Source organism: Epinephelus fuscoguttatus, linkage group LG2 (assembly GCF_011397635.1).
Source record: "Epinephelus fuscoguttatus linkage group LG2, E.fuscoguttatus.final_Chr_v1".
Taxonomy (NCBI): domain Eukaryota; kingdom Metazoa; phylum Chordata; class Actinopteri; order Perciformes; family Serranidae; genus Epinephelus; species Epinephelus fuscoguttatus.
In genome coordinates this window covers 19,561,497-19,588,266 of record NC_064753.1, presented here as the reverse complement: position 1 = coordinate 19,588,266, position 26,770 = coordinate 19,561,497, and the positions used below count along the sequence as shown (strand labels likewise).

The 26,770-nt window shown below is 39.8% G+C and overlaps 2 protein-coding genes and 1 pseudogene across 2 annotated transcripts; 2 read left to right on the top strand and 1 right to left on the bottom strand.

The window, feature by feature from the left end:
- Positions 1–81: 81 nt before the first annotated feature.
- On the bottom strand, positions 82–14,256 carry LOC125902857 (E3 ubiquitin-protein ligase AMFR-like). Its single transcript, XM_049599506.1, has 14 exons — positions 14,070–14,256; positions 13,171–13,495; positions 12,988–13,080; positions 12,693–12,857; positions 10,228–10,380; positions 9,772–9,812; positions 5,991–6,123; positions 5,762–5,895; positions 5,514–5,624; positions 4,057–4,253; positions 3,485–3,588; positions 2,835–2,969; positions 2,505–2,698; positions 82–2,137 (listed from the first exon to the last, which is right to left on the bottom strand). The coding sequence occupies exons 2-14, from the start codon at positions 13,423–13,425 to the stop codon at positions 1,981–1,983; spliced, it is 1,872 nt and encodes a 623-aa protein (XP_049455463.1). The 5' UTR covers positions 13,426–13,495; positions 14,070–14,256; the 3' UTR covers positions 82–1,980.
- A 2,704-nt stretch (positions 14,257–16,960) lies between these two features.
- On the top strand, positions 16,961–20,177 carry LOC125880114 (atypical chemokine receptor 3-like; annotated as a pseudogene).
- Positions 20,178–21,148: 971 nt separating this feature from the next.
- Positions 21,149–22,857, top strand: si:dkey-148a17.6 (uncharacterized protein LOC108190685 homolog). Its single transcript, XM_049599794.1, has one exon. It carries the CDS (start codon positions 21,171–21,173, stop codon positions 22,254–22,256), a length of 1,086 nt encoding a protein of 361 aa, XP_049455751.1. The 5' UTR covers positions 21,149–21,170; the 3' UTR covers positions 22,257–22,857.
- The last annotated feature ends 3,913 nt before the right edge of the window (positions 22,858–26,770 follow it).

The window sequence follows — 26,770 nt, the reverse complement described above, 5'->3', positions numbered from 1 at the left end:
CAGAAAAAAAACATATGTACATAAGCAGTTTACATCAACAAAGCCTCAATAAGTCTCAAGAAGAAAAATAAAATGACTATATTTTGTTAAAAAGCTGTAGAAGCTCTGTTTATTGAGTCTTTTGTATTAACATATTTTACAAAAACTAGATTTACAGAAATTATCCATAACTGAACCATTCTTGATTTAGGCACAAAAATACAGGAAAGCTCAGTCCAAAAAAGTATTTCAGTTTTGATTAAATAAGTAATGGTTATGAAAAGTAACCCATGAATAGGAAAATATATCATGGATATTAAGAGCTGTTAAATAACTGAATGAAAAAAATAACAACCTGAAAATGAAAACTGTCCAATTTCTTTTTTTTTTTCTTTTTTTTTTACATTTTGACTCCTTTGAATCTGAAATCTAAATCCTATCTTCTTACAACACCTCAAAAAACAGAATTTGAGCACTAAAATGAACACAAAGTAAAAGATCACAACACTTCAGCTTTGAGTGGAAGTTTGTGGGCTGCTCTTTGGGATAAAGTGGAAGGAAACAAAAGCACTTGTCTAGATTCATGCAGATCGCATCCCCAAACTGTCCTTGCTCTGTAATAACATGAAGTCAAACACTTATAATACACACAGTCTCTGTCTTTGTGTCCGTTGATATGTCTCAACCAGCTACTACTCAGTGACATTTTGCCAAAAATGATTCAAGGGCCCAGTCCATGTTGTACATTAGATTATTTAAGTAAGATCTTTGAGCAGATGATGATTACGTTCCTTGATATATGTGGAATTAACACTCTTCAGTGCGAGCAGACGAAGGCCGCACAAATAAAACACCCAAAAATTGTCTCCAGAAAGATTCCCATCTCACTCAGTATGTAGAAGAGTGAAGTCGAAAGGCAACTGGACTGGTTGTTAAGCCTTGAGAGTGTTTTGCTGCTGCTCATTTCTTCGAAGGATGCCTCTTGAATAAGTGGCAAGACATCTTCAAAAGACAGTCCAGCAAGTCCAGCTGTCACAGACTTAGTAACTTCTACATGCCCTAAAAATTCCAGCGATTAACTCAGATGACCAAGGACCTTGTAAATATAGAGTAGAAATAATATATTCTTATTCAGAGAGGATTGCTCCTTATCAGATGACACCCATTATACAAAATGTAATACATCACCTTTGCTGCCTGTGCATCTCAAGGGAAGAGTATTAGAAAAACTACATGCCCACTCCCCCCTATTAAATAACAAAACTGTTTGCAACGGGTGATATTACACACTAAATACAGAACAACCCATGTGGGTCAAAAACACTTTGTTTGCAGCATTACTTTTGATAGGAACATTCATATTTGACAGAAAAAGGCTGAACAATACTAAAGTGACATTCTCTTACTCCAAGGTAAGACATAAAAACATGTTATTATTTTGCCTACACTTAATTCACAGTTGAAACTCATAAAATAACAACACACAAATACATCAGATGAGTTTCTCCGTTCAGAATACGTAGCTTCCATGAGCAAAACAACTGAAAGTAAAGTCTGATAAAAGAAAAACAAAGACCCATATAGCTTTTATCTAGCGAAGACATCTTCAAAGCCCTCTCCTTACAGACTCTTCTGCAAAGCATGCTCATTTTTGACAGCCAGTCCCGATCATGGCAGAAACTGACTCCCTACTGAAGCTGGTGGTTGCAATGTGTGGCACATGAGTAAAGGGCAATGCAACCTTGCATTTCTTGGCTTGCACCCATTAATTTATATGATGTTCCGAATACTCAGCGATGCAGAGGCCATTCACGACAGTCCCACCTTTTTTTAGTCAGCCCGAAACAGTCCAAAGGCCATGTTTGCGATGGTTTTTGATTATTGTTTTGAATAGGTGGCGACCACTGAACGTACACCGAATGGGGAAGGGTTAAAATAGCTCTGCCTTTGCCTCTTGGGATGATGATGTGGTCGAATCTTCTGCTGAAGCTTATCTGTTTATCAGGGTGCAGGGTCTTGTTGGTTTTGCATGCGTCTCTCTGCAGCTGCCGCCATGGTTCTACGTCTCAGCACAGTCATATTCAAGTCAGGAACAGTGTCCTCCTCCAGTCCAGGCAAATCCTCATCCGGGTCCTCTGGACTCTTGTTCAGATATCTCCTACAGGGAAGTAATGAACAACATATGATTGTGGGAACAGAAACAGCAGCTAGAAATGCTCACCATTAGTGAACAAAGAGTCTACTTGTTGGTTCTTTGCAACTGGGCATTTCAGTAAGTCTTGTAGCCAGATAAAGAAGGCCTTTTTTATTTCATCTGGCCTTGGTTTACAGACCAAGACGAACTTATCTCACAAGGAATTTACACAACACACCAGTTGTACAGCTGAGCTATGACGCAAAACCTTGTGTGGTTGCACCTCTAACCTCAAGATTTTCTTTCAGAAACAACAAGGAAATTTCTTTTTTTTTTCTTTTAAATTGAACTTATGTGAACTTATAGGGCAGAAAACGAGGAGTGTACCAACCTGCGTGCCTGCTGAAGCATCTCTTCTTTCCTCTGCTTTAACATCTTCTGCCTCTCCTCAGCCGACTTCGAGAAGCGACCTCCTCTGACCTCCATGTTGTCTGACTCATTGAGGTTCTGCTCAGCTGCTCCACTGGACCCTGGATCTTGCTCATCTGATTCAGTGCTCACCTGTGAAGGGGCACGCTCTATGGCCTGGCGCAGGAACACAGACAAAATATGTTAAAGATTGAAGCACTAGACTAGAAGCACTGATAGCTGAGGACATCGGGAGAGCACTGCGTTATCAAAACAGTGAAATTATGAAAAAGTTATCCTGCTATTGACTGACCTGTGCTGGAAAAGGCACCTGGATGCGTCCCTCCAGGATGTTGTCAGTGGTGACCTCCACAGAGCGGGTCAGCTGCAGATCCTGCATCACCAGGTAGGAGGGCACCTGAGGGAACATCTCCTGGACCTGATGGGCCTGATGAGCAGAAGGTACATCATAAAGAAAGACAGCAATATAGAAATCATTTAAAGAAAGACTGTTAGAGATGGAAGAGCAGAACACTGAAGGTTAAACTAGATTTTTTGGGGGGTTAACAAACAGGTCTTAAACCTACAGTATTAGTGATTTTCAAGTATAAAACTGTTAAAAATACACTTGATCTCTTTGTTTTAACTTGGACCAACAGTTTCTGTTAAATCTGTTGGTTAAATAGATGTTATCACTATGTCAACCTGCATTTCCCAGAAAGTCAAATACCAAAGTAATGATGTTTGGGCCATGGTACACAGCCCAGGCAACGCTGGCTTTTCAGCAAAAATCAAGACAAGCAGAGAAAAGTGAAACAAATTGATGGCAGAATTGGCTCCATGCAAATGAACTGTCAGCAGCTGTCTAGGAGAAAAACTCAATACCTGGTCTCAAATTGCAATCTGAGTATCATTTTTTATGAAACCAAAAAGCATTTAATGACAATATAAACATGAACTCACCATGGCCAGGAGCTGGGAGTTGTTGGCCTGAGCAATGCCCAAGATATTGGTGGTGTGCATTACTTCCACTGAGAAACTGGGCAGCCAGCTGGCAATGCGAGATCCTGTAAGAGAAAGTATTTTATAATTCATTGTCACACAAAGCTAATCTGATGTAAGCTGACAATTGTCTGGTATCAGACAGAATTGCCAACTTGGTACACTTTATTTTCATCTTTAGTCTGACAATGTGTGGACTCTGTCTGATATCTGAAGGAAAGGGCGATTTGATTTCTCATAATCACTCAGATAAGACCAACATGTCCGCCTGAATGTAACGTCATTTTAGGGCAACACTGATGCCACTTATGACAGGGTTTTAAGAGTGGTAGTAAAAGAGTTTGTAAAAACAAACTACATAGTCAGACGCTATTCAGTCCCTTGAGGAGCAAAGAAGAAGAAGACGACAAAGGCGAAGAAGAATGACTCAGTCAACTACAGCTCAGAGAAGTAGGTGGATTAAAAGGTCTGGACCCCAGCAAAGGTAACTCCACAGCCAGATTCATCCTTGGATTTGTGTCTGACAGACTTACCATCAAAGTGGAAGAAGTGATTGTGTTGATTGATATGTGGTCGAGCATCTGGAGCAGCTCCTACTGGGCCGATGTTGTCTTCCAGTCCCCCGCCTTGCTGCGGACTTCTAGCCTGGCCGCTGTCCCCGTTTATGTTCAGGGATGTCCGGCACGTTGGACATGAGGTGTCCTGCTCGAGCCACGAGCGCAAACAAGAGCTGCAAACACACACACACACACACAACTCACAAATGTCCTTATGGCACTTCTTCATTTCAGGTCTCAGAAGTCTTGCTAAACATCAGGGGCCATATTAACAAACATTCTGAGAATACCTACAGAGAGCTCCCACCTTAGCATGAAAATTTCTAGCAAGGAGTCCTAGCTTATGAGAGATATAGGAAAATTGTCACTGTGACCAAGGATGGGACAGAAACTTTTACCTTAGTGAGGAAGTGTGTTTGATCCTGCTGCTAGGTGTGATGCATTCTTTTACAAAATGTGATTGATTGCTCTTTCATGAGCCTGAAGATGTGGACATCCAGTGGAAAGTAAATAACCGTGTCACAATATGAGAATGTGAAAGCGTTGTAATTGTCTGTGTGATTCACTCTGCCAGTGGAACACTGAGACAAACCCAAGTCATCATTGCTGCACTGTTGCATTTTTCCCGTTGCCAAATATCTCAGTGTTGTGATCACTTTCATTTCTGGCATTACAGCGTTACTGCACTGGGTGGAAGATGTGAGCACATCTCTAATGAAATCGACCATAAATATTATCCCTGCACAATCTAATCTGTAGTGTTTCATTAACTCACTGTCATCCAGCATTTGGAGCATTTTCTCTTCCTTATTGTCTTTCTGACATTTTCTCATCTGCTTTAGAAACTCTAAAGCCTCTTAAAAGTCCTCTTCCCTGCTCCTTACAGTTTTTCATCTTAGGAGCTCTTTTAAGGCCCAATATGCTTTGTGAATAACTTATCTTTACCAGGATGTAAGTCTTATCTGTAAGGGGAAATTCTTTGAAAATGTTATAATTCTAAGAACTCCCCTTGAATTTAATCATTAGGAGCAGCTCTTTATAGTAGGAAGCTTTGTAAATATGGCCCAAGGAGCTGTGCAAGGCGTCTTACTGAAGCAAAAAATCTTCACCAAACTGCTGTAACTCAGGGCAACAGATAAATATCCAAATAAACAAAAATAAATATAGCACACAAGCTAAGAACAGTTATGCAGTCAGGCCTGCTACAAAAATATATAACTTATGCAAGACTTCAGCACTGGCCAAATTAAGGAGACTGCATTCAAGGCTGGTATATCTGGTTGCCTGCTATTCTAGCAGTCTCTCCCTAAACCATGTTTATTCTGTAAGTAACTTTTTTGGGGGGCTATGGAGACACAGGACAGTAGTGCTAGTCAAAGAGTGCACTGCAGAATATTGTCCATGCAGGGATTGCTGATTAAAAAACACTGTACTTGTGGAAGAGATGGCCACAGGGCAGTTTGCGTGCTGTCAACATGGTGTCCCAGCAGATGGCACAATCATCATCATTAGCTGCCAGCTCCTCTGCTGTAGCAACTGCAAATCTGCACAAAGTTCAGAGTACAAACAAATATAATGATGAAACAAGTCATGATCAATGGATTCAGTAAGTAAACAAACTAGGAACCACAAAACCATGAAGTAAAAAGGGAAAAACAATTAAATCAAGATATGTTGTCACCTGGCTTCCATGTTGTTGATGACACGAAGGTAGTTCTTATGTCGGCGGACACGGCGCTGGACCTCATGGAAGAGATACCGCAGCTGCATGAAGATAACCAGGCTTGCCATGGACAGCCAGATGTTTCCAAAAAGCTAATGAGAGACATATGGACACAATGATTAAAGATTAGGAAAGAGGAAAAGAGACATATCATCACATGCCGACACCTGTTCCCGCTGTGTCTTACCAGCATATGGATGTGGTGCACAAGGTCGAGGAAGAGCATAGCCAACTCCATGATGAAATCTGTGTAGTAGACATATGTCCCCTTACTCTCCCAGGTCCCTGGATGGTTCAGATCCCACAGATGAATGGAGTATCTGAAGGGACATGTACAACTCTATCAGGCCATGAAACACAGGTGTTATTTAGACAGTATGGTGGAAGATGTGGCCCTTATCTTGGATGGGGATTGGAAACTCATAATGCATGACACAACAATGGTGTCTAAGTATTACAGTACGACAAAACAGGCAATGTTGCCATCAGAAGAAACAAAATGACAAATCAGCTCACAACAAAGAAGAGAGAATAACAGTGTAATGTCCATGAATTGTCCTCGTATGATAGCTTTGAACTTGCTCTCCAGGCATTGATTAAACCCTTAAAAACTCATCTCTGTTCATCAAAATTATATATTTGTAAGGATATTTTCCATAAGAAACTCTCTTCTATGCCTTCCAATGGCTTAGTTGTAACCAGCGTTGTGTGTAACACGTTACAAAGTAACGCGTTACAGTAACGTAACTACTTTTATTGGGTAAAAAGTAGTGTAGCGCGTTACTACTGAAAATATGGTAACGGAACGTAGTTACTTTGTCAATTGGGCACAACGTTACTTTTCCCGGGGACAGATTTGACGGTGACACTGCCTGTCTGCCTCAGCTGCGCACTAGGCAGGAACTGTGACAGTTGCCATGTCAACAGTACAGACAGGAGCACCAAAATCAAGAATCGTATGAGGATTATGGAAGATACACACGCCTCTTTGGATTATTTTAACGGTTTGCCAACAGAAGACAGGTTAACTTATTGTAATAAGCTAACAATTAGCAACGGAGTGAGGTTTCCTGACCCGTACTTAATGTCGGGTCAGTGGGTCACCGACCCAACGAAATGGCCTAAGCTACAGTGGCCGGACATTTTTTTATATCTTGTGGAGAAACCCAGCGTTTATACGCATGAAAAACTCAAGGCATATAAATCCCTTGATGTGTATAATTTTGTACTTTGCGGTCATGTCCAAGATATTGAATACCGGGATTTATCTGATGGTTTTTGTGCTCTACGGACCGAAGTACTGCCGAGCCAGTGACAAGGACACAAAACAGTAACGTTAACTAATGTACAAGACCTGGGCAATTCTGAACAAGTCAACCAACTATATACTGACAGCGAACTGCACTTGTATGGCTGGGTAAGTGTTGTTTAATGTAACGTGAACCTCGCTAGTCAGACCTCAGACATGGGCAACATACGACCCCGGAACCTCAAAAGAAATCACAAAACATCAATAAAATGCAGCATTGTGTTAACAGAAAACAGAACAATCATAACCTGCCTACCTTCCTGGCGCTGTGTGAACGGCAGCCTGTTGCAGCAGCTCCTATTTTGTGTATTTTAAATTGCTGCTGTGACATTGAAATTTCCCCCCGAGGGGTTAATAAAGTACCTACCATACCATACCAGAAGAGAAAATGAATTAATTTATTCGAGCAGGTCTGTAGCTTACTGCAAAGTATGAGTCTGTTACACAAACACAGTCTCACAGTTACACACGTAATAACAGAACAGAAAATGATTTATTCATGAATATGATGCTATTTGTTCAAAGATAGTGTCTGTGAATATTAATATTTTCCTCATTCAGTGATGCAGCAGGTCTGGCAAATAGGCTATTAGTAGTAGTAATCTGTCATGTAACAAATTCATGTAGCCTAGTTAACACAAATTAACTCTCACTCTTTAATCTTTATTTTATCACCAAAGTGGTAAATACCAGTGGGAAACTCAGATTTTTCACATTTAGGAAATGAGATGGGGTTCTACCCAAAGTCAAGCACCATAAAAGTAACGTAAAAGTAACGTAAAAAGTTACTTTTCACAGAGGGTAACTAAGTAAAGTAAGGGATTACTTTTTTTAAGAAGTAATGAGTAACGAGCAAACGCTACTTTTTAAACGTAACTTCCCCAACACTGGTTGTAACAGCACCACTTTGCCTCAGTTAGTAGTGGATCTATGAATATGCAAATAAGCCCCACCTTCAGCTCTATCATACCTGCTCACCAAACTGGTAGTGTGCTGCCAGCTACTAGGCCAACTTCAAGGTCAAACATGAACAAATACCCTTACAACACATCACAACAGGATTTGGATAACTGAAACCTGGTTAAACAATGTTAAACCCAAGGGTCGATACTCTTAATACTTACAAGGCCATCTTCCAAAGTCTAACAATTGCAACAAAAGACAAGCAGTTTGGATGAATGAAATGGCCTCACAGCAACTATCTAATTCCCACCTGTTTATTTTACACACAGGTTCTCCTGTTACCTATTCTCGGTAGCACCACTGGCTAGTGGAGTTGTAATGTTATATGGAATGAATGCACAATTTTAATATTTAATGCACAAATCAGAGGGCAACTTTTGGCCCTCAAAACTTTTAAGTGCCATTTTAGTTAAAGACTACTCGTAACTTGTGCGACCTGCACCTCTCATTTACCCTTTATGAGAAAATGAGAGAATCATAGTAATCAGGGGTACACTTTACTAAAAGGGCCCAAACTGTTTTAGATCTATTATGATGCTTAGATACGAAAAATATTAAATGATGTTGCTATTCTAACTTATTGTACCCCAAAATGACTGACAAATTGCCATCAAAGCACTTTGTTTTAAATGTAACTGTGTACAAATACTTCAGAAGGAAACATTGTACCACTACATTTACCTGACAGAGAAAAGTTACTGGTTATGTTGCACATTCAGATTTTACTACCAAAATATAACAATTAAAATAAGATGCATTATAATTCATTAAACTATCCAGCATAAAAGCTTCACCTTGAACAAAGTTTAATTCAAATGCATTGTGCTAGTAATACCTCTCCTGACTGCAGGGCTTTGACTTTTGCTGTGTGCTAATAATAGTTTTACTGGGGAAAAAGAGGGTTTTGACTACTTCTTCTACCCCTGCCAATACTACCAACATCCCCAATAATGAGTGAAAATAAAGAAAGACAAAGTTGGCCTGGGCCACCAAATCACTAAATCTGCCTCTGCTGATAATGAAAGCACGACGCATGATGAAGGGAGAGACATGGGGCGATGCCTCTTCCTATTCATAAATGATTCCATGCTAAGTCTGAGTAAATCTGAAACCAAAACAAAGCAATCTGTAGAAAAATAATAAGTCATTTTCAACCACTGAGCTGTTCATTCAGACACTTTGGTGCTGTGAGGAAAAACTTTGCTGTTTGCCTCTCTCACTACCTGCAAACTCAGTATGACTGGTAGAAAAAAAAGGAGTGAAAACAGTCCAAAGCCAACAAACTCCCAAGCTATTGTGGTCAGTAACATAAGTTAAACACAAAGCAGGGTAACAACAGAAAATCTGTCCTTTTTTATAGTTAAAATAATAAGCAGTTAGTCACCACAAACATTGTTTTGCTATGTACCAAGCCACAGCAATGTTCCTGACAGCAGTTTACAAGTTTTAATGTTAGCCTGATATCTCTGAGCATCTGAGGCCTTCAGCTGATTAGAGTTGTTTCTGCTGCTTGTATAATCCTAACCACTCTCTTTGGGACAAAGAAGCCTTTCACACTGATGTAATGGAACCAGAGAAAAACTAATGGTGTCGCTAACATTAGCCCCTGATCCTAAATCTGCACAAGCTATGTCATCTGTATGGCTACAGTGTGCACACGTGCATGCATGTATAAAGAGGATTTGAGTGAACTTACCGCATGATGACATGCCCAGTGCGTACAGTCACCAGCAGACACTGAAGAAAAAAAGGCATGGGTGAATGTGATGTAATTCTTGTGGTCTATTTTCCATACAGAATAATCACAAGTTTGGAATTTCATTTGTGATTTAAATAAAAAAAAATATCTCAAAGACATGAGAGGAATCTTTTGTACTAAAATGGTGCAGTGATAATATGTGTTTTTATTAGATAAAGCCTCTCTTTAATAAATATCCCCTTAGGGAGATGTGTGTATCAAATAAAAAAGCCTTTTTTTAAGAGATATTCTCAGCCACATTGAAGACATAACCATGTTAAATAAAATCATAATTCTTTAAGAAAAGCATGGGCGTAACCAAAAGCTTAAATACTATGAAGTGTCCACAATCATCATGCCTTTGTCCACACATCTGGCCTCCATTTTTATTCAGTTGTGGCTCCAAGTTCTCACCTCAGCTGCCATAAAGGAGAGGGTGTGCATGCCATGGGAAGCTCCCAGCAGACCACAGACCACAGCCAGACCACAGCAGTCCAGCAGCAGGGAGACCAGCAGACAAAGCACTCGTACATGGCTGTTCATGGGAGTGGAGGGCGAGAAAGACAGCTGTGGGGAAGAAAATGTAAATTATAAGTGTGCCTCTCTCAAAGTTTTTCCCTTTTGTTATGCCTAGGGTTCCTGAGGATGTTGTCCTTGTCTATTTAAAGAACTTGTGCTAGTTTGGGAAGTTCATGTGGGTTTTTACAGCCCACTAAAACATTTTATGTCATCACTGTGCTGTGGAAAAAGTGCTGGGAATTCATAGCGGATTCAGACCAAGTGTTTTGTTTTGATGCCTGCAATTTTATACTGGTACAGATTATTCTGGCATTAAAAATTCAAATAAACAATACAAAATCTGCACATGCTCATGAAACATGAAGCTGTTGATGCCAGACAACTGAATAAAACAGAAAAACAATACATTTAAAAAGGGGAATATTCCTAAATCAAAAGAATTAAATCAGCCACCAAAGACTGTACACTTTTTGTAAGCCTGTTTACACACAGAGGCACAACATGTGTCAGTATCTGGCTCAGTACCATACTCCAAGGACATTTCTACTGTACTAGCTGAGAGGAAATATGAACTTTTCCCTTCCAAATACACCGACCCATTTAAATCAACAGACTCCTCACACATACAATCCTTAAAAATTATTTACAAAACATTGCCTAAGACTTTAAACTGACATACAACACTGCCTACAGTGTGTAGAATACGATTCAGGGCCTCATTACAAACATTAAAACTGCTGAGCTGAAAAAAATAAAATAGGTTCCATCAATTTTGTAAAGCTTTACTGCCACAAGGTTTCCCCTGCACACTGACAACATGATAAACCCATCATCTTTAGCAGTTTAACCTACATGCACCATCTTCACCCCAAAAGCTAGAACCCACAGAAACAGGAAAACAAGAAGGAAAGCAGCTGGGGCTAACACACCTGGCAGACTTCAACCTAAAAAGAACATTCATAACTGCAGATCTATAGCCAAAGCTGAGAGACAAAAACAAGACTAGCAGACAGTTACACACGACCATGTGTTGCACAGGACACCAAAACAAACTGGTACATTTCTACAGCACAGCAGGCAGATATTACTCTCTCATACACTGAGCCAGTCAGCTCTACATCACAGGCAACACATCAACTGAATGCCCATTCTAAATGTCGTTGCTTGTAAGTAGAGGAGGTCAATTAAATCTGATATTTTGTTTTCCCCAACATGCAGAGCACAATCTGATACAAGGCCGTGTCAATCAGCAGCCTAACATGCCAGTACAAGGAACTATTAATAGATCCAGTGCTGAGAAGAGTACAGTTACTCTCAGACTTCTGAGGGAACACTCACCACACCTTTTAAAAAGACTGCTTTATGAAGTTTGAAAGTGCATGCAGATGTTGTCAAATGCAAGGCTTCTGGATATCTCCCATTTACTCTCTGTCCTTATAAGTAACAAGACAGCCGCAAAGAATGTAGCTAGGTCTATTGGGCTCACTGTTAAGCATAAATAGGAACAGGTTTCATACAGGAACATGTAAGCCTATCTGTTATACCTTATCACATTTCACAGCAAACAAAACATCCCTATATCTGCCTAATGACGTACTAGCCATCCCCAATGCCTGCATCTCTGCATGAATGGTAAAAAGGAAGTCACTTTAAAAAAACAATTTCTATACGGTTTCTAACTGACATTCCCTAAAGTAGAATAAATTGAGTCCAGGAATAAATTGGTGCAATTGAGATTTGTCAACTCTGTCCTTAAGATCTATGTGGGTGCTACTTTTCATTACTGTTGGGTATTCAACATTGGAACTATCTGATCTTTGGTTGAGCAAAACTTGCTCAGAAGTATTTCTGAAAGAACGTTTGCATCCTGTCTGGACAAATATGAGCTCTGTAGCAAAGCAAACAACAAAAATAACAACCTCCAGGCACCTTTGACAACACTGTCCTTTGCCATGCCAAATCTACTTCAGATGTGTTTGCTCTAAAGGCAGATGGGAAACACTTCAAAGAGCTTCAGAAGCTCGATATAAAATTACCCAAGTGTGAAAAATGTTGGCTTTTTCCTGATACGTTTCTATTGATAAGCCTTCTGTTTTGTTTTGTAGACTGACTGGTTGGTTGAACGTCTGGTACAATATCATCGATTATTGTAGCAATCCTCAGTTGAATTGGTTTGGAGAATTGTGATGAGAGTATATTTGGATTGGAATAATAACAAATTCATTATGTCAACAATCCAATAAACTTGGTTTACTGTGCTGCCCTAGATGACAAGGTAGTCATAAACCACGGGAAGGGGCACTAGAATGACTTCCAACAAAAAAAAAAAACAAAACAGTGGTGTACTTTAAAATACTTACGTATTCAAATCTGTCTTTGCAGAGCTGCACCATGAGGTGGAGAAACACCAGAGCAGAGAACCACAAACACCACATCACTACCTCCTCGACTGTCTGCACGTTCAACACGCCAAAGATGAAAATAAACTTGTAGAAGATGAAGTTCCAGAACTTGTCTTTCAGGTGCTGAAGAACAAACACAGAGAAAATTAGATGCATCCTTCTGATAGGTCGACACTCAAGTAGAGCTGCTTAATAACCCAGGCACTGAAGTAGTTTCATTCACTATTTAGCACTGCTCTAGACAAAAACTCACCTGTTTCTCACTGACCCTGAGCGGGCCAAACACCACATACTGAATCATTTTAGCAATTAACATCAAGGAGCAGCAGAATGTGTTGACCAAGACCTATGACAGTGCAGACAAAAGTGACAATTAGATTTTGTGACAAGATCATCTTATCTTGCAATACAAAGACGTTGACTAGATGGCACTCACCCATACAAAGAGACTGTCTGTGACAAGATACCACAGGACAGTGGTTGCCAGTTCTGTGTTGCTAATGTCATTGTTAAGATGTTCAAGATCCACATCAGGGGGAGCTGGTGTTTCATCTGTTTCCAAGACCCCAAACCCCGGATCAGTCACAGTGGTGTAGGCACTAAAGATGCTGCCAGCCAGCAAAGCCACACTCAGCGCTGTGTAGGTCTGCAGGCTGGGCCAAGGAAACCTCTCCAAAAACAGCAGAGGCATTGCAGTGTTTACGGTCCACTTCTCAACTTGTAAAAAACGGTGTTTGTCCCGATCCAAGAGCTCAGACAGCCTGTGAGGGCAAAAGAGTTAGCTAACGTTGGCCAAAGTTGCGTCAACACTAGCTTTGTTACATACATACAGAAATGTTCGAAAGGATCGTTGATAACTCGTATTAGCGTGTCACCAATTATATATATATATTAATAATGTGAAACAGCCGGTTGGAAACACGTGTAAGATTATCTTCATTGTTTCCAAGAAGTTAAAAGGCTGACGTTAGCTAAGTTAGCCGGATGATACGTTAGCCTCCGTAGTTACTCTCAGTTCTCTAGCAAGGCTAACTTCGCGTTAGCTCAATACAGTTGGGAAAGGTGCTAATTACTAATAATTGGACTGTCTTTAGTGAAATATAAAAGGCCAAATCAGCCGAACAACACGAAAACTGGTGGCCAGCAATCGACCTGGCTAACGTTAACATTAACACCCTGGTAGCGCTGGGGGGAAATGCTACATTCACGCCCCCAACATTAGCAATTTACCTGGCGAACGTTACCTAATACTAGCTTATTCGTTAGCTGACGTTAGCTACGTAGCTAGCCACTGTCAAGCACCGGAAAACAAGCTCGTATTAAATCGCCACTTACAGTTTGTCAGAAATTTAGTTAAACACAATATCCAACGTCCCCCGCCGGTTTCGGTGTTGTACTTTTAGTGCAGCTGCACCGAGGAAATTGTAGTTGTCAACATCGTCATGTTTATTCCATCGAGAAGGCAGCTGGCTGAGACGAGCTTGCTTCTCTTTCTTCTTCTTCTCTGGGGTTTAACAGTAGCTGGCATCCGGAGTGCTGCATTACTGCCATCTTGTGGTGTTGGCTGACTACTACAGTGTTTCCTTAGGCAGACTGTTCCAGAGCCTCGGGGCCCTGACAACAAACGCTCTGTCTCCTCTGGTTTTCAGCCGGGCCTCTGGAACAGACAAAAGACTTCTGCCCGAGGACCTCAAAGTATATCCTGGTTTGTAAGGTACTTAGAGGTCGGAGATATAGCTGGGAGAGAGACCATGAAGAGCATCAAATGTAATCGGTAAAATCTTAAAATCTGAACAGTCTGGAGTCGATTAATAGATTTTTTATTTGGGCAAGAAAAGAGGCTGTTGAAGTAAACCAGGCACGAAGAGATGAAGATGTGCAAAATTGTCTCAGTGTCTTTAAAAGTTAAAATGGATTGTATTTTTGAAATATTTCTAAGATGATAGAAACATGATTGTACAAGCTTTGTGACATGCTGCTCAAAACTTAAATTACTGTCAAACTCAAGACTCAAAGATTTCTTACAACAGATTTAACATTGTCTAATAGGGGACCAGCCAAAGGCAGAGTTTGCTGATGACAACGATTTCTGTTTTGTCTGAGTTCAGCTAAAGAATTTTTTTTTTTATCATCCAGTTTTTAACACAAGTAAGGCAGTCATTGAGTGAACACATCATTCCAGAGTCTGTGGATCTAACGGGCAGATACATCAGTGTATCATCAGCATAAAACCACAGTATGCTCCTTTATCGTGATCCTGTTATTTCCAGCCTTTTCATTTTTTCCTTCATACCCTATATTTCTGATATATATTTCCTGCAGCTAAACACCTTTTTTTTGGTACTTGCCAATAATCACACAAAATGTGAAGTAAGTACCATTCTTAATCCGGTCATCACTTCCTCTTTCCTGTTTCCTTCCCTATTTCTCAAAATACTCACTATTTTTTTATGTAAATTACCTTTTTTCCTGTTCCCAATGCTGTTGGCACAACTCATCAGTACATGCACTAAAGATATTTGATGTTTGTTCTCATATCTCAACTCTGTGACCAAGAGCTGCAACTGCAGAGTCTTTGCTTCCTCCTGTTGGATCTTCTGATTCATCGGTAAAAACCTACACTGTATGTATATTTACATTCTTTATATATATATCTTATTAAGAAGTTGATAAGTACAAACAAACAGAGCACATCCTCAGGTCTTATGCATCAAGTAGCCTCTGTCTCAGGTTAAGTGCTCTGTAACTCTTTTGGTCCATTTGTTGTCGCAAAAGTCAATTCCTTTGATGCAAAGCTGCCTCAACCTAGGAGAGACCTTGGAGCACAGATTGTCTTCTTTAACCATTGATCTCAGAGAATTTGGCTTTTATCAGTCTACATTACTTATATCATTATAAAACTCACTCATTAAAGCAACAGTCTCACCCACAGGTGGTTTGCTATCCTCAGAATCAGAATCCAGTTTACTGCCAAGTAGGTTTTCACATGCATGGAATTTGCAAGAGTATTGGTGCACAACATAAACACGTTAAGAGAAAATGAAATTAACAATAACAGCAAGTATTGTAAAAAGCTACAATATATCTAAATAAAAATGAAAGAGCTGTGCAAAAGTAGCAAAAGAAGCAATTGTTGTTGAGTTATACTTTAACATTTACAGTGAAATTATCAGCTGGAGCTAGATGAAGCACTAATATCCATTTTGGCAAACCATAAACTGTTATGGCAGCTGGGGCATAGGTTACTTTCTACAACAACAGTAAATGCTAAAATTGAAACTGAAACATTGTCATCTTCTGTATGTCTACCCTCAGTCTATAGTATAAGATCAGAACCATGTAAATGGAGGGAGCCTATCAGCAAATTAACTATACTTCAGACATTTCTTTGACTATATATACAATACATGATTATTGTCAAAGACAGTGGAGGATATAAAATACTGAATACAGTGCTCTGTCCTCAGAAATAATTCTGAATTTATCAGGGAAAAGTCAAGTGATGGTAATAATTAACTATTCAAATGGCTGCCATCCCTGCAACAGATGGAGTTGACTTAGGGTCCAAAGATAAGGTTTGTAGGAGTGTATTGTTACAAAAGCAAATGAAAAGGTTGATTAGGGAGAATGAGGACAGTAAGGGAGTATCAGCTTTTTATTTGCCATCTCAGAGACACTGCAAATACATGAGTCATGTAAAAATTAGATTTATCTAAAAAAAAATGTTTGGGACAAAAAGAAAATAATGCCTGTGATCTTTTCAGCTCAACTGGACTGTTGCAGTAGGCATTGTGTGGTCAGTCCATTGTTGTTTTCCGTTATGCCTAATGACGTTTATTTCTCACACAGGTGGTTATATGATGGCCAGTGTCTGTGGGTGGTGAGCATGCTTTTTTACAAGAAGCGACTCAGTGTGTTTTATCAGTGATTATTGCACGGAGGCATATAGTGTTCAGCAGTTACAGTCTCTTCTGTTTATGATGATGGTGGCACAAATGCAGAGGATGCTGGATCTCAACCATCCCAAAACTTAAAAAAAGGAGCAGTTTCCATCTGAAGTAAGAAAGTTGAGGTTTAGCTGGTGATTTGGGGAAAGGAGCAACAAAAGACCTGTGACTTTTTTATTAGCCATGTAAAGTAGATCACTGCAAGCAATCAAATGTATATGCCTGCTGTCTTGCTGATACACTCTGTTATATATAAGTAATTAAGTTGCTTACCAAACCATGGTCACAAAAGGAAACAAAAAGGGTTAGAACAACTTTATTGTAACATCAATGTTTTGGCTTGTGGCCATTATCAGGAATGTCACAAGCCAAGCTGTGCCAGAAGCCCTCACATTGCTTCCACAGAGGAGAAAGGGGAAAGTTCTTTGGGATAAAGTTTTGATTTATTTCTCTTTCTTTTACCTCAGTAGCAGGTGATGTTGTTTGAGAAACCCTAACCTTGCTTCCACAGTGGAGAAACAAAAAGTTCTTTGAAGTAACAGTAAATCAGCTGTCTTTATATTTCAGAATCAGAAAAGGATTTATTGTTAAGTATGTTTTCACTCACAAGGAATTTGCTTTGGTTTTTGGTGCATGCATTAATAAGAATCAGAATCAGAATCAGCTTTATTCGCCAGTGTACCAGAAATGACATAGGTACACAAATTAAGGTAAGAACATACAGAATATACAATATACCATATATATACTGCTATACATTAAATATTTTTTAAAAAAAAAATATTATTATTATTATTTTAAAAATATATACAATATTCAAGGATGGAGTCTTGTTTGACCTGCCACCCTGTGACTATTTAGGAGTTCATCAGAGCGACAGCCTGGGGGAAGAAACTGTCTTTGTGACAGGTGGTTTTAGCGAACAGTGCTCTGTAGCGCCTAGCGGAGGGGAGGAGTTTGAACAGATTGTGTCCGGGTGTGAGGGGTATACAGTGATGTTTCCTGCCTGTTTCCTGACCCTTGACCAGTACAGGTCCTTGATGGAGGGATTGACTGGGGAGTCACACAAGGCAATTGGCTGACAGGCTGCATCAACGAGGGCCACAAGCTGAAACATGTACTTATTCTGAAGTTGTGCCAGAGAGCCTTGCTGTGCTTCCACAGAGGAGAAAACGAAAGGTCTTTGGAATAACCTGGCTGTCGCAGACCTGCTGGTCCTCATCACCCTGCCTCGGTGGATCTACTCCCTGGCCCACTACTGGGTGTTTGGGGAAGCCTCCTGCAAAGCCATGGTGTTCATGATCAACGCCTGTACGTACAGCAGCGTTTTCCTCATTACCCTCATGAGTGTGGAGCGTTTTGTGGCCGTGCGATATCCTTTTGCCTCCAGCTGGCTGGAAGAGGAAAAAAGCACTGAATAAAGTTTTGCTGGCTCTGTGGACTGCAGCGTTCTTGTTCAGCATACCTGTCATCCCAACTCAGGTCGTAGACAGTAGTAGTTCCTTTTATCATTCTTAGTACCTGATACTGTCTAGTAGCTGCCCAGCTCAGGTAAATGAGTTTCAACTTCAAACAGAAATCTATAGTTCTTGTGCACGCTGTGGTGATAGCCTTCTCAGTGTGCCGGCTGCCTTACTATATCAGCAACATTATTGATGTGGGCAGGCACAGAATATGAATGTGTGCCACAGAGTGTTGTCTTTAGCTCTGGTGCACTTGTTTTCATCAGCAGTTCAGTGAATCCTGTGTTATACGCCCTCTTCAAGAGGATCTTACAAGGGAGTCTGGAGAAGTCCTGACTGGTCAGGCTGTTCCAGGAAATGGCCACTCACACCAACAAACTGAAGGGGCTGGTAGTACAACCACAGACTGGCCAGAGGGCAGCAAATACACAGGTAGTGCTGATATCTGGCTCTGATGAAAAGCTGACTCCCCGGAACTGTGATGATAGAAAGTGTCCCGTTTGTTTGAGTATTGTGATTCATATCATTAACACAAACCCTCCTATCTTTGTTTCACATTTACCCTCGGGTGTCAGTGAAAGCTAACATATGAGGACAATCTTTATGTGTTTCTCAATTTTGATTATATTTATTGCTGTATAATAAAAGATAGAATAAAAAAACTTTGAAATAGGTTCCTGTATTGTGTAATGTGTTTCCTGTCATACGGTTTCTGACTTGAAAATTGAAATGAATTACCTCTGGGTCAGTGCTCTTGGAAGCTGCTACGACGATTTAATTTTCTGATTATTAAAACTCGATTAGTTTATCATTGTCTTTTATTTAACACAGAACAACTTATTGCCTCATTGGGGAAATTATGACCTGGTAATGACAGTAAAGCTTAAAAAAGGCCAAAATATCTCCGTAGTATATGGTTAATTAAAAATGATTAAAAATTCCCTCTAAACAATACTGTAATATTACATACTTAATGTGGAGCCGTTATTCTCCTTTACCAGCAAGTAAGTGGGCAAATGATTGCAAACCAATTTTACTTAAATTTATTTTCTTTTTTATTCAGTTCAGTTCAATTGAATTCAGTTCAGTCCAGTTCAGTTAAGTTAAGTTTAGTTCAATATTCAGTTCAATTCATTTCAACTGAATTCAGTTCAGTTCAATTGAATTCAGTTCAATCCAATTAAATTAAGTTAATTTCAGTTCAGTTCAGTTCAGTTCATTTTGATATTCAGTTCAATTCAATTCAGTTCAGTTCAGTTCAATTCACTTCAATTCAATTCAATTCAGTTCAGTTCATTTCAATTCAATATTCAATTCAGTTTAGTTCATTTCAATTCAATATTCAATTCAGTTCAATTCAGTTCAGTTCAATTCAATATTCACTTCAGTTCAGTTCAGTTCAATTCGATATTCAGTTCAGTTCAGTTCATTTCAATTCAATATTCAATTCAGTTCAATTCAATTCAGTTCAGTTCAGTTCAATTTGATATTCAATTCAGTTCAGTTCAGTTCAATTCGATATTCAATTCAGTTCAGTTCAGTTCAATTCAATATTCAATTCAGTTCAATTCAGTTCAATTCAATTCACTTCAATTCAGTTCAGTTCAGTTCAGTTCAGTTCAATTCAATATTCAATTCAATATTCAGTTCAGTTCAATTCAATTCAGTTCAATTCAGTTCACTTCAATTCAGTTCAGTTCAGTTCAGTTCAATTCGATATTCAATTCAGTTCAGTTCAGTTCAATTCGAAATTCAATTCAGTTCAATATTCAGTTCAGTTCAATTCAATTCACTTCAATTCAATTCAGTTCAGTTCAGTTCGAAATTCAATTCAGTTCGATTCGACATTCAATTCAGTTCAGTTCAATTCGATATTCAGTTCAGTTCAGTTCAGTTCATTTCAATTTGATATTCAATTCAGTTCACTTCAGTTCAATTCAGTTCAGTTCAACTGCGTTGCAGTTCAGTTTAGCATTGGATTGTATATTGTATGAGATTTTCCCTGATGTCTCCCCCCTCTGTTGTAGGTGTAAAGAGGCAAACAGGACATTAACACACTCTTTAAGAACATGTTGGAGATCATTTACTTAATGGAAGAGTATATCTGAATGTTTCTCTAATGCCTTTGAGAAGAACTGGGAACCTAACCCACTAGTTGCTGCCCCAGGTGCCACGAGTGTGTTACCTTTGGCAGACAAGCATATATTATGTGGAATAGAGAGCTGATGAATGTATTATAAGGTTTGCCAAACAGATTAAAATATGTGTCATAATTTGGAGCCCTGTACTAGAGTATCTCAAGGGTAGTGAATTATAAAGGTCTAACCTAGTAGCGGTATACCCTCTATCACTGCATATATGTATTTCATTTTACTAGTAATGCTGAAGTCCTAGGAGTTGTTTTTTGTGTTTCTACCTGTAAAGATATTTATAGCTGAGCTGTTGCAATTATGTACTGAGCATTTGTTTATTGAAAATCCTAAAATAAAGGGGGAGGCGTTTCCTAGGGGTCACATAATTTCAGTGAATCCAAAACATTTAGCCTGATACACTACTATTAGTTATTATTATAATTATTGCGGCAAAGGGTCTCCAACTTCTTGCTGAACAGAAAGTCTGCAGGCCAGTGTTCAGGCTTGTATCCCTCATGTTCATGAAATTTAACTGATCTACAGAAGGCACATTTTTACACCCTCTTAAAAATGTTACAGCATCTACAGTAAAAATTAAATAGATTTTGCTAGAAATTTTGTAACAAAACACAGCAGATGCTGACATTATTTATAGAGTTTCTCCCGCATTTCCTTTTCTTTATTTGAAACTCTTATAATATATCTTAGACGTGACCTGAGGTGAAAAAATGGACCAATGACACATGCATGAATCACCTCTCTGCATCTCAAATAGCCTTGTGAGGAAACCCCTTTCCTGTGCTGTCTATGCGTAAAGGGAAGTATAGACTTGCTTGTACAGCACTTTGTTTTTCTTTTCAAGCAGACGCCACTGTCAGCACATACACTTGCAGCATGAACCACTCAGCTGTGTTGTCGCCTTCAGAGGAAATGGCCCCTGAGGAGTTTGACGGCGGGACAGCGGTGGCTTGTGTGATCCTGGGCCTGTCATTCTTAGTAGGAGCTCCTGGGAACCTGCTGGTGATCTGGACTATCCTGAGACACGTCAAGCAGCGTTCTCACACTGTGGTGCTCATCCTGCACCTGGCTGTCGCAGACCTGCTGGTCCTCATCACCCTGCCTCTGTGGATCTACTCCCTGGCCCACTACTGGGTGTTTGGGGAAGTCTCCTGCAAAGCCATGGTGTTCATGATCAACGCCTGTATGTACAGCAGCGTTTTCCTCATTACCCTCATGAGTGTGGAGCGCTTTGTGGCTGTGCGGTATCCTTTTGCCTCAGCTGGCTGGAAGAGGAAAAAAGCACTGAATAAAGTTTTGCTGGCTCTGTGGACTGCAGCGTTCTTGTTCAGCATACCTGTCATCCCAACTCAGGTCATAGGGACAGATTCTGGTGAGGAGCATTGTCTGTATCGGCAGTACTCTTCTTTGACCCAGGAGCTGGTGTGTGTGCTGCTTGAGACACTGGTGGGCTACATAATACCCTTCTCCATCCTCGTGGTCTGCTATGGCTGTCTGTGTAGCCGGATTACTCAGATGACCTTTAAGTCCAAGCGCAAGTCCACAGTCCTGATTGCCAGTGTAGTGGTTGTGTTTGCCATCTGTTGGACACCTCATCACATAGGAAATGTCCTCTCACTCATCATCCTGGCCACTGAGGACTCCCTCCCTGTTGTAGCACACAATCTGGAGAGTGCCAGGAGCACCATGACCTTCATCGCTGGGGCCATGGTGTTCATCAGCAGCACTGTTAACCCTATCCTTTACATGTATGCGGCCCGCTCCTTCAGGAGCTCCCTGCGTGACACCGGCATCCAGAAGCTCTTCCGCCATATCTCCAGCACCTCCCCAGGTGAGGGCACTAAAGAGTTGTCCTTTGTGACCAAGAGACAGAGCAATCAGACCAACAGCTCTCAGTGTCTGACTGAGCCAAAAGACCAAATGGACATCTTGATAAAAATGTGTGAAAATAATCCATCCTGATATTGAAAATGTATGGAGTGTCAGCGCTGTGTAGATATGCTTGTGTATACTGTATACAATATTTCCTTGTGACATAAATTTAGCCTGAAATGAAGCTCATTTCGTACGAAATTACAACACAGATAAACAGGAAGTCTGAGTTTACTTGTGCAACTCTGTAAATTACCTTTTTTAACATGTCTCTTTTTTTAAATAGTGAACATATATTTATGAATATGTTATATATTATGTACTTTATTCCATATAGTGTTCATAAATAGTACAATAAATAATTCTATGAAACATGTCTCAATGTAAAGTCTTTGTTTACAAACCTTTTAATTATTTTATTAAAGCCAACAAAGGGAGGTGATATTGATCATGTTATTAATCAGATTAGATCAGTCAGATTTTTTTTTAATTGCCTGTAAGTGTGGGAACATGATTAGACAGAGCTCACTTGGTTTTCATCTGGTCATCCTGTGGTTGTGTTTACCACAAAGAAGTATCTCACTTTGTCTGTAAGAACGTGTCTATCTTGCTGTCGCTCTCTGTGTTGGGAAACTGTAACATCTCTACAGTCTGATTATGAACTCATGTTGCAAAACGGTTGCTGTGTTTTCTTAATAGAACCCATAGTGTATGACTATTGTAAAAAAAAAAAAAAAAAAAGTTTTGTTTTTTTTTTTACTCATGACAAACTAGCTAACAATTGTCCTGATATCCCACTACAGACAACAGTCATGCGTCCAACTTCCTCTCAATGAAAAGATTGCAAAATGAAAAACTGCATGTTCCGTTTGTTGGGCAGCAAAAAGCGGAATCGTGTCTTAATGTTTGTCACAGTGTTATAAAACTCAGACTCGTACTTCTGAGCATGAGAGTTCAGCATCAGCTTATTTTATGATATTTTTAAATGAGTATGTCCATCAGATAATTATAATACACATGGTATATTAGGTTTGTATGTTACCACGACTACAAAGAAATTGGTCCAACCAGCTGGCACAACCAGCAGATGGCAGTGTGTCAGTGTGACATTATTTCAGTGTAGCACCATAATAATTATAATAATTTTATTTACCTACTCCATTGTATGTCTATTTTTTTTTTCTATAAAGGGAATGATCATGATGAGAGTCTTTCCTTCAGTGCTGCTTTGATCCATACACTTTACACACATTTATAGCCTTTGTGTTGACACAGTGGAAAGTGGAAGGAGCCATTTTCATTAAACTTTCAATGAATGATGAAAAAAATAGTGCTGAAATTTTAGAATTTCACTCTGCGTCTGACTCTTTCACAATAGTTCCACTTTTGCTAGACTCAAAACTATCTGAGATTCCATACCAATGATTTTCCCACGGGATGTCATTTGTATGTTGTGTCAAACACCATGAGATGAAGTTGAATAAACACACTGTGCCAGTGCTCGTCACCTCGGAGACTTTAAACATTAGTGAATCAGGATTATTTTAACCATGACAGTGGAAAATTACAAAGGCCAAAGGGTGTGACACAAACATACGAGTCAGACGAGATCACACAAGAAAGCATAGCTGACTGTGAGACACTCTAGACCTTTTCTCACAGAATGAGGAAGCAGCGTGTATGAGACAACATCAGCAGTGTGGTATGTGCTTAATGTAGCCACTGCCTTGCATTATGAGTATATTCTTGCATTATGTACTGTACTTTTTAAGTGAGTATACATTTAATAAAATATTGTTGCATAGTACAGTGGTGAAAAATGTCAGCACACATACATCCTTCATATTTGACATTCTGTAAACTGACCACTTTTTACCTTTAAAATCTGCCTCATGTGAGCAAATACATTTTTTTGTACTCGAATTACTTTAATCACTTTTATTGTCACCCACTCTCCCCCCAGCTAGCAGTACACCATAGGACAGGACCTGCCAAAGGGATAACTGAGCCATGAATCTTGGCTATCCCCAAAGTTCACTGATACCACAGCTGACACCAAAGCAAAGTGTTTTTCTGGGTACGGTGGTGGCTCGTATATTCCCTTTTCAGCTGTACAACTTTTTTTTCACCAGTTAAACCTGCACGTCATTTGGGAACCACAGACAGACAACCTGTACGCCGTCTGATGTCATGAAGATAAATGCTCTTTGCTGTTGTCTAGAATTTCAGCTCTAGTGTTTTCCAGTGTATCCCTCAACTTATCAGACTGGTTCAGCTGGTGAGAATGATTCCCCATGAGGAAGGAGACACTGAGCATTACTCTTGAGATGGGGGGATTTAAATGAGTGAAAGGAGGTGATGAGACAAAAAGCCTTGCATTCACTAGTGTGCTGGCCCATAGCAAGCAGAGATGGGAGTGTCATGAGCAACAAGACATAGCATTCTGGGAACCAGGCCAGAGACTGGTGAAAACTCAACAGGCCAGCCAAGACCCGTGAAGTTATTAAAAACTCTCCATTGTATATTTTTGCTCTTGTAAGTGCCAGATTCAATTTCAATGTGAGAGCTGCTCATAGATGAAAACATAGCCACGCAAGAGTGTAAGACTTCATACATGTTACCAGAAAATAATGTACAGTGACAGTTAGTTATATCCCATGTCACAGTGTGAGTGTGGAGAAGCACAGCAGCATGGATTTTGACAGGATGAATAAGGATCACAGGTTGAGAAACAACAAAAAAATGCTACTTTCCATTATCTACAGGCTGATTCATACTGTTGCCTCTGTCTCTCTATCTGCATGTGTCTGCCTGTGTGTTAGTTGTGTGTCTCTTTGTAGTCATGTTGTATCTCTTTTTTGTGGTTTGCCCATTTTTGTAGTTACTTTGTGGCTCTTTGTGCTAATTTTGAGTCTCTTGTTGGTCAGTAATTTGAATGACATTTTCCAGATGAAGGCCAGGGGTGTACCTGACACTTTGGGTCCCTGGGCCTGTGGTGCCATCATTGGGAAAATTTACCTTAATTTACATTTACTTAGCTTGTTCAAGGTAGCTTCAAAGTAATTCGAGGTAACAAGGTAGTTTTGGGTGAAGGTAGAAGTGAATGCAGGAAGGACAGAAGGAAAGGAAGAAAAGAATGAGAAACAACCTCAGAGAGACACAAAGCCACAAAGAGATACAAAACAACAAAGATGAGGCAGAACCACCACAAAGTCTGTGTGTCTTGCTCCTGCATAGGAAAGGTAATGGGGCCTTTTGCATATCTGTGCCCAGGGCGCCTACTGACTCATAATCCACCTATGCTGATATGTTGCAGGTGTACATTGCTGCATCTGCATAGCATCAGTGAAAACTTAAGGAAACAGATTGTTTCCAACTCATCTTAGTCACAGAGCACCTTAGAACAGTGGTTCTCATATATGGTGTGCTGTGATGCCATTCCAGGTGTGCCATGAGATTTTGTGATAACCACACATTATTATAGCAATATTCAACTGATTTTTTAATTGATTGTATCAGTATGTTGAACGCACCCATTTCACAATAAACAGGCAAACTCTAGATAAAAAATGTTATTTAATTGAATGTGACTTAAAAAACGGGAAACCTATTTGTTGCTGTTTGTGCGTGGGAATTGTACTTGTGTGACACATCAGAAGCCCTGATTGGCAGCCAGTGTAAAGGATGATAACATTTCAAAGGAGAAAGCTGTGAGTGGGACAATGGATTGCATTACTGTTCAGAGCAAATTACAACAAAGCACCAGCATGGACGACCTACTGCTGAAAGAAAAGAGAAAAACAAAAACTGTCAGTAGACAGCAACACAAAAGCCACCTGTCTTCTTTTTATTTCTATTTATTGTCTTATGTCGTGATGAAAGTGATAACACACGTCATAGAAGCTATTGTGGACAGATGGAAATATAGGTGTGCCTTGAGATTTTGGCATACCTTTGTTGTGCCTTGGACACAAACAGTTTGAAAACCACTAAAACCACGGCATGAAAGTACACGTTTGCCTGTTGCTGAGCATTGCATTGAAAAGCCTTTTTATGCACGTCTGTCTATCCTGTGCGAGGGATCCCTCTTCAGCTGCTCTACCTGAGGTTTCTACCACTTTTTTTTTACCTGTTAAAGGCATTTTTGGGGGAGTTTTTCCTTATCTGCTGTGAGGGTCAAAGGACAGGGGGATGTCAAAGCCCTCTGAGGCAAATTGTGATTTGTGGTATTGGGCTTTATAAACAAAATTTAATTTAAACTAATTGAAAATGATTTATAAAATTAATCAGTTTAGTTGCAGTACAACACTGCTCCTGACTTCCACATGTATAAAACAAATCTTAATGGAGAATAATAGTGTTTAAAACCCTTTAAACACTCTCAGAACATTCACAAGTTGTCCACTGTCTGCAGGTGTATCTTTGAGGGTGCTGTGCCTGTAGCAACACTCCACAATCTATGTGAAACATAAGTAGGCTACATGCCTCATGGAGGTATTACAGCCCTGTTTGCCAGGCTACTTCCTGGTTCACCAGATCTGACCAATGATATTACAGCACCAGCCGCAGAGTCCCGCCCTCACCTTTCCAAACCAGCCAATAGG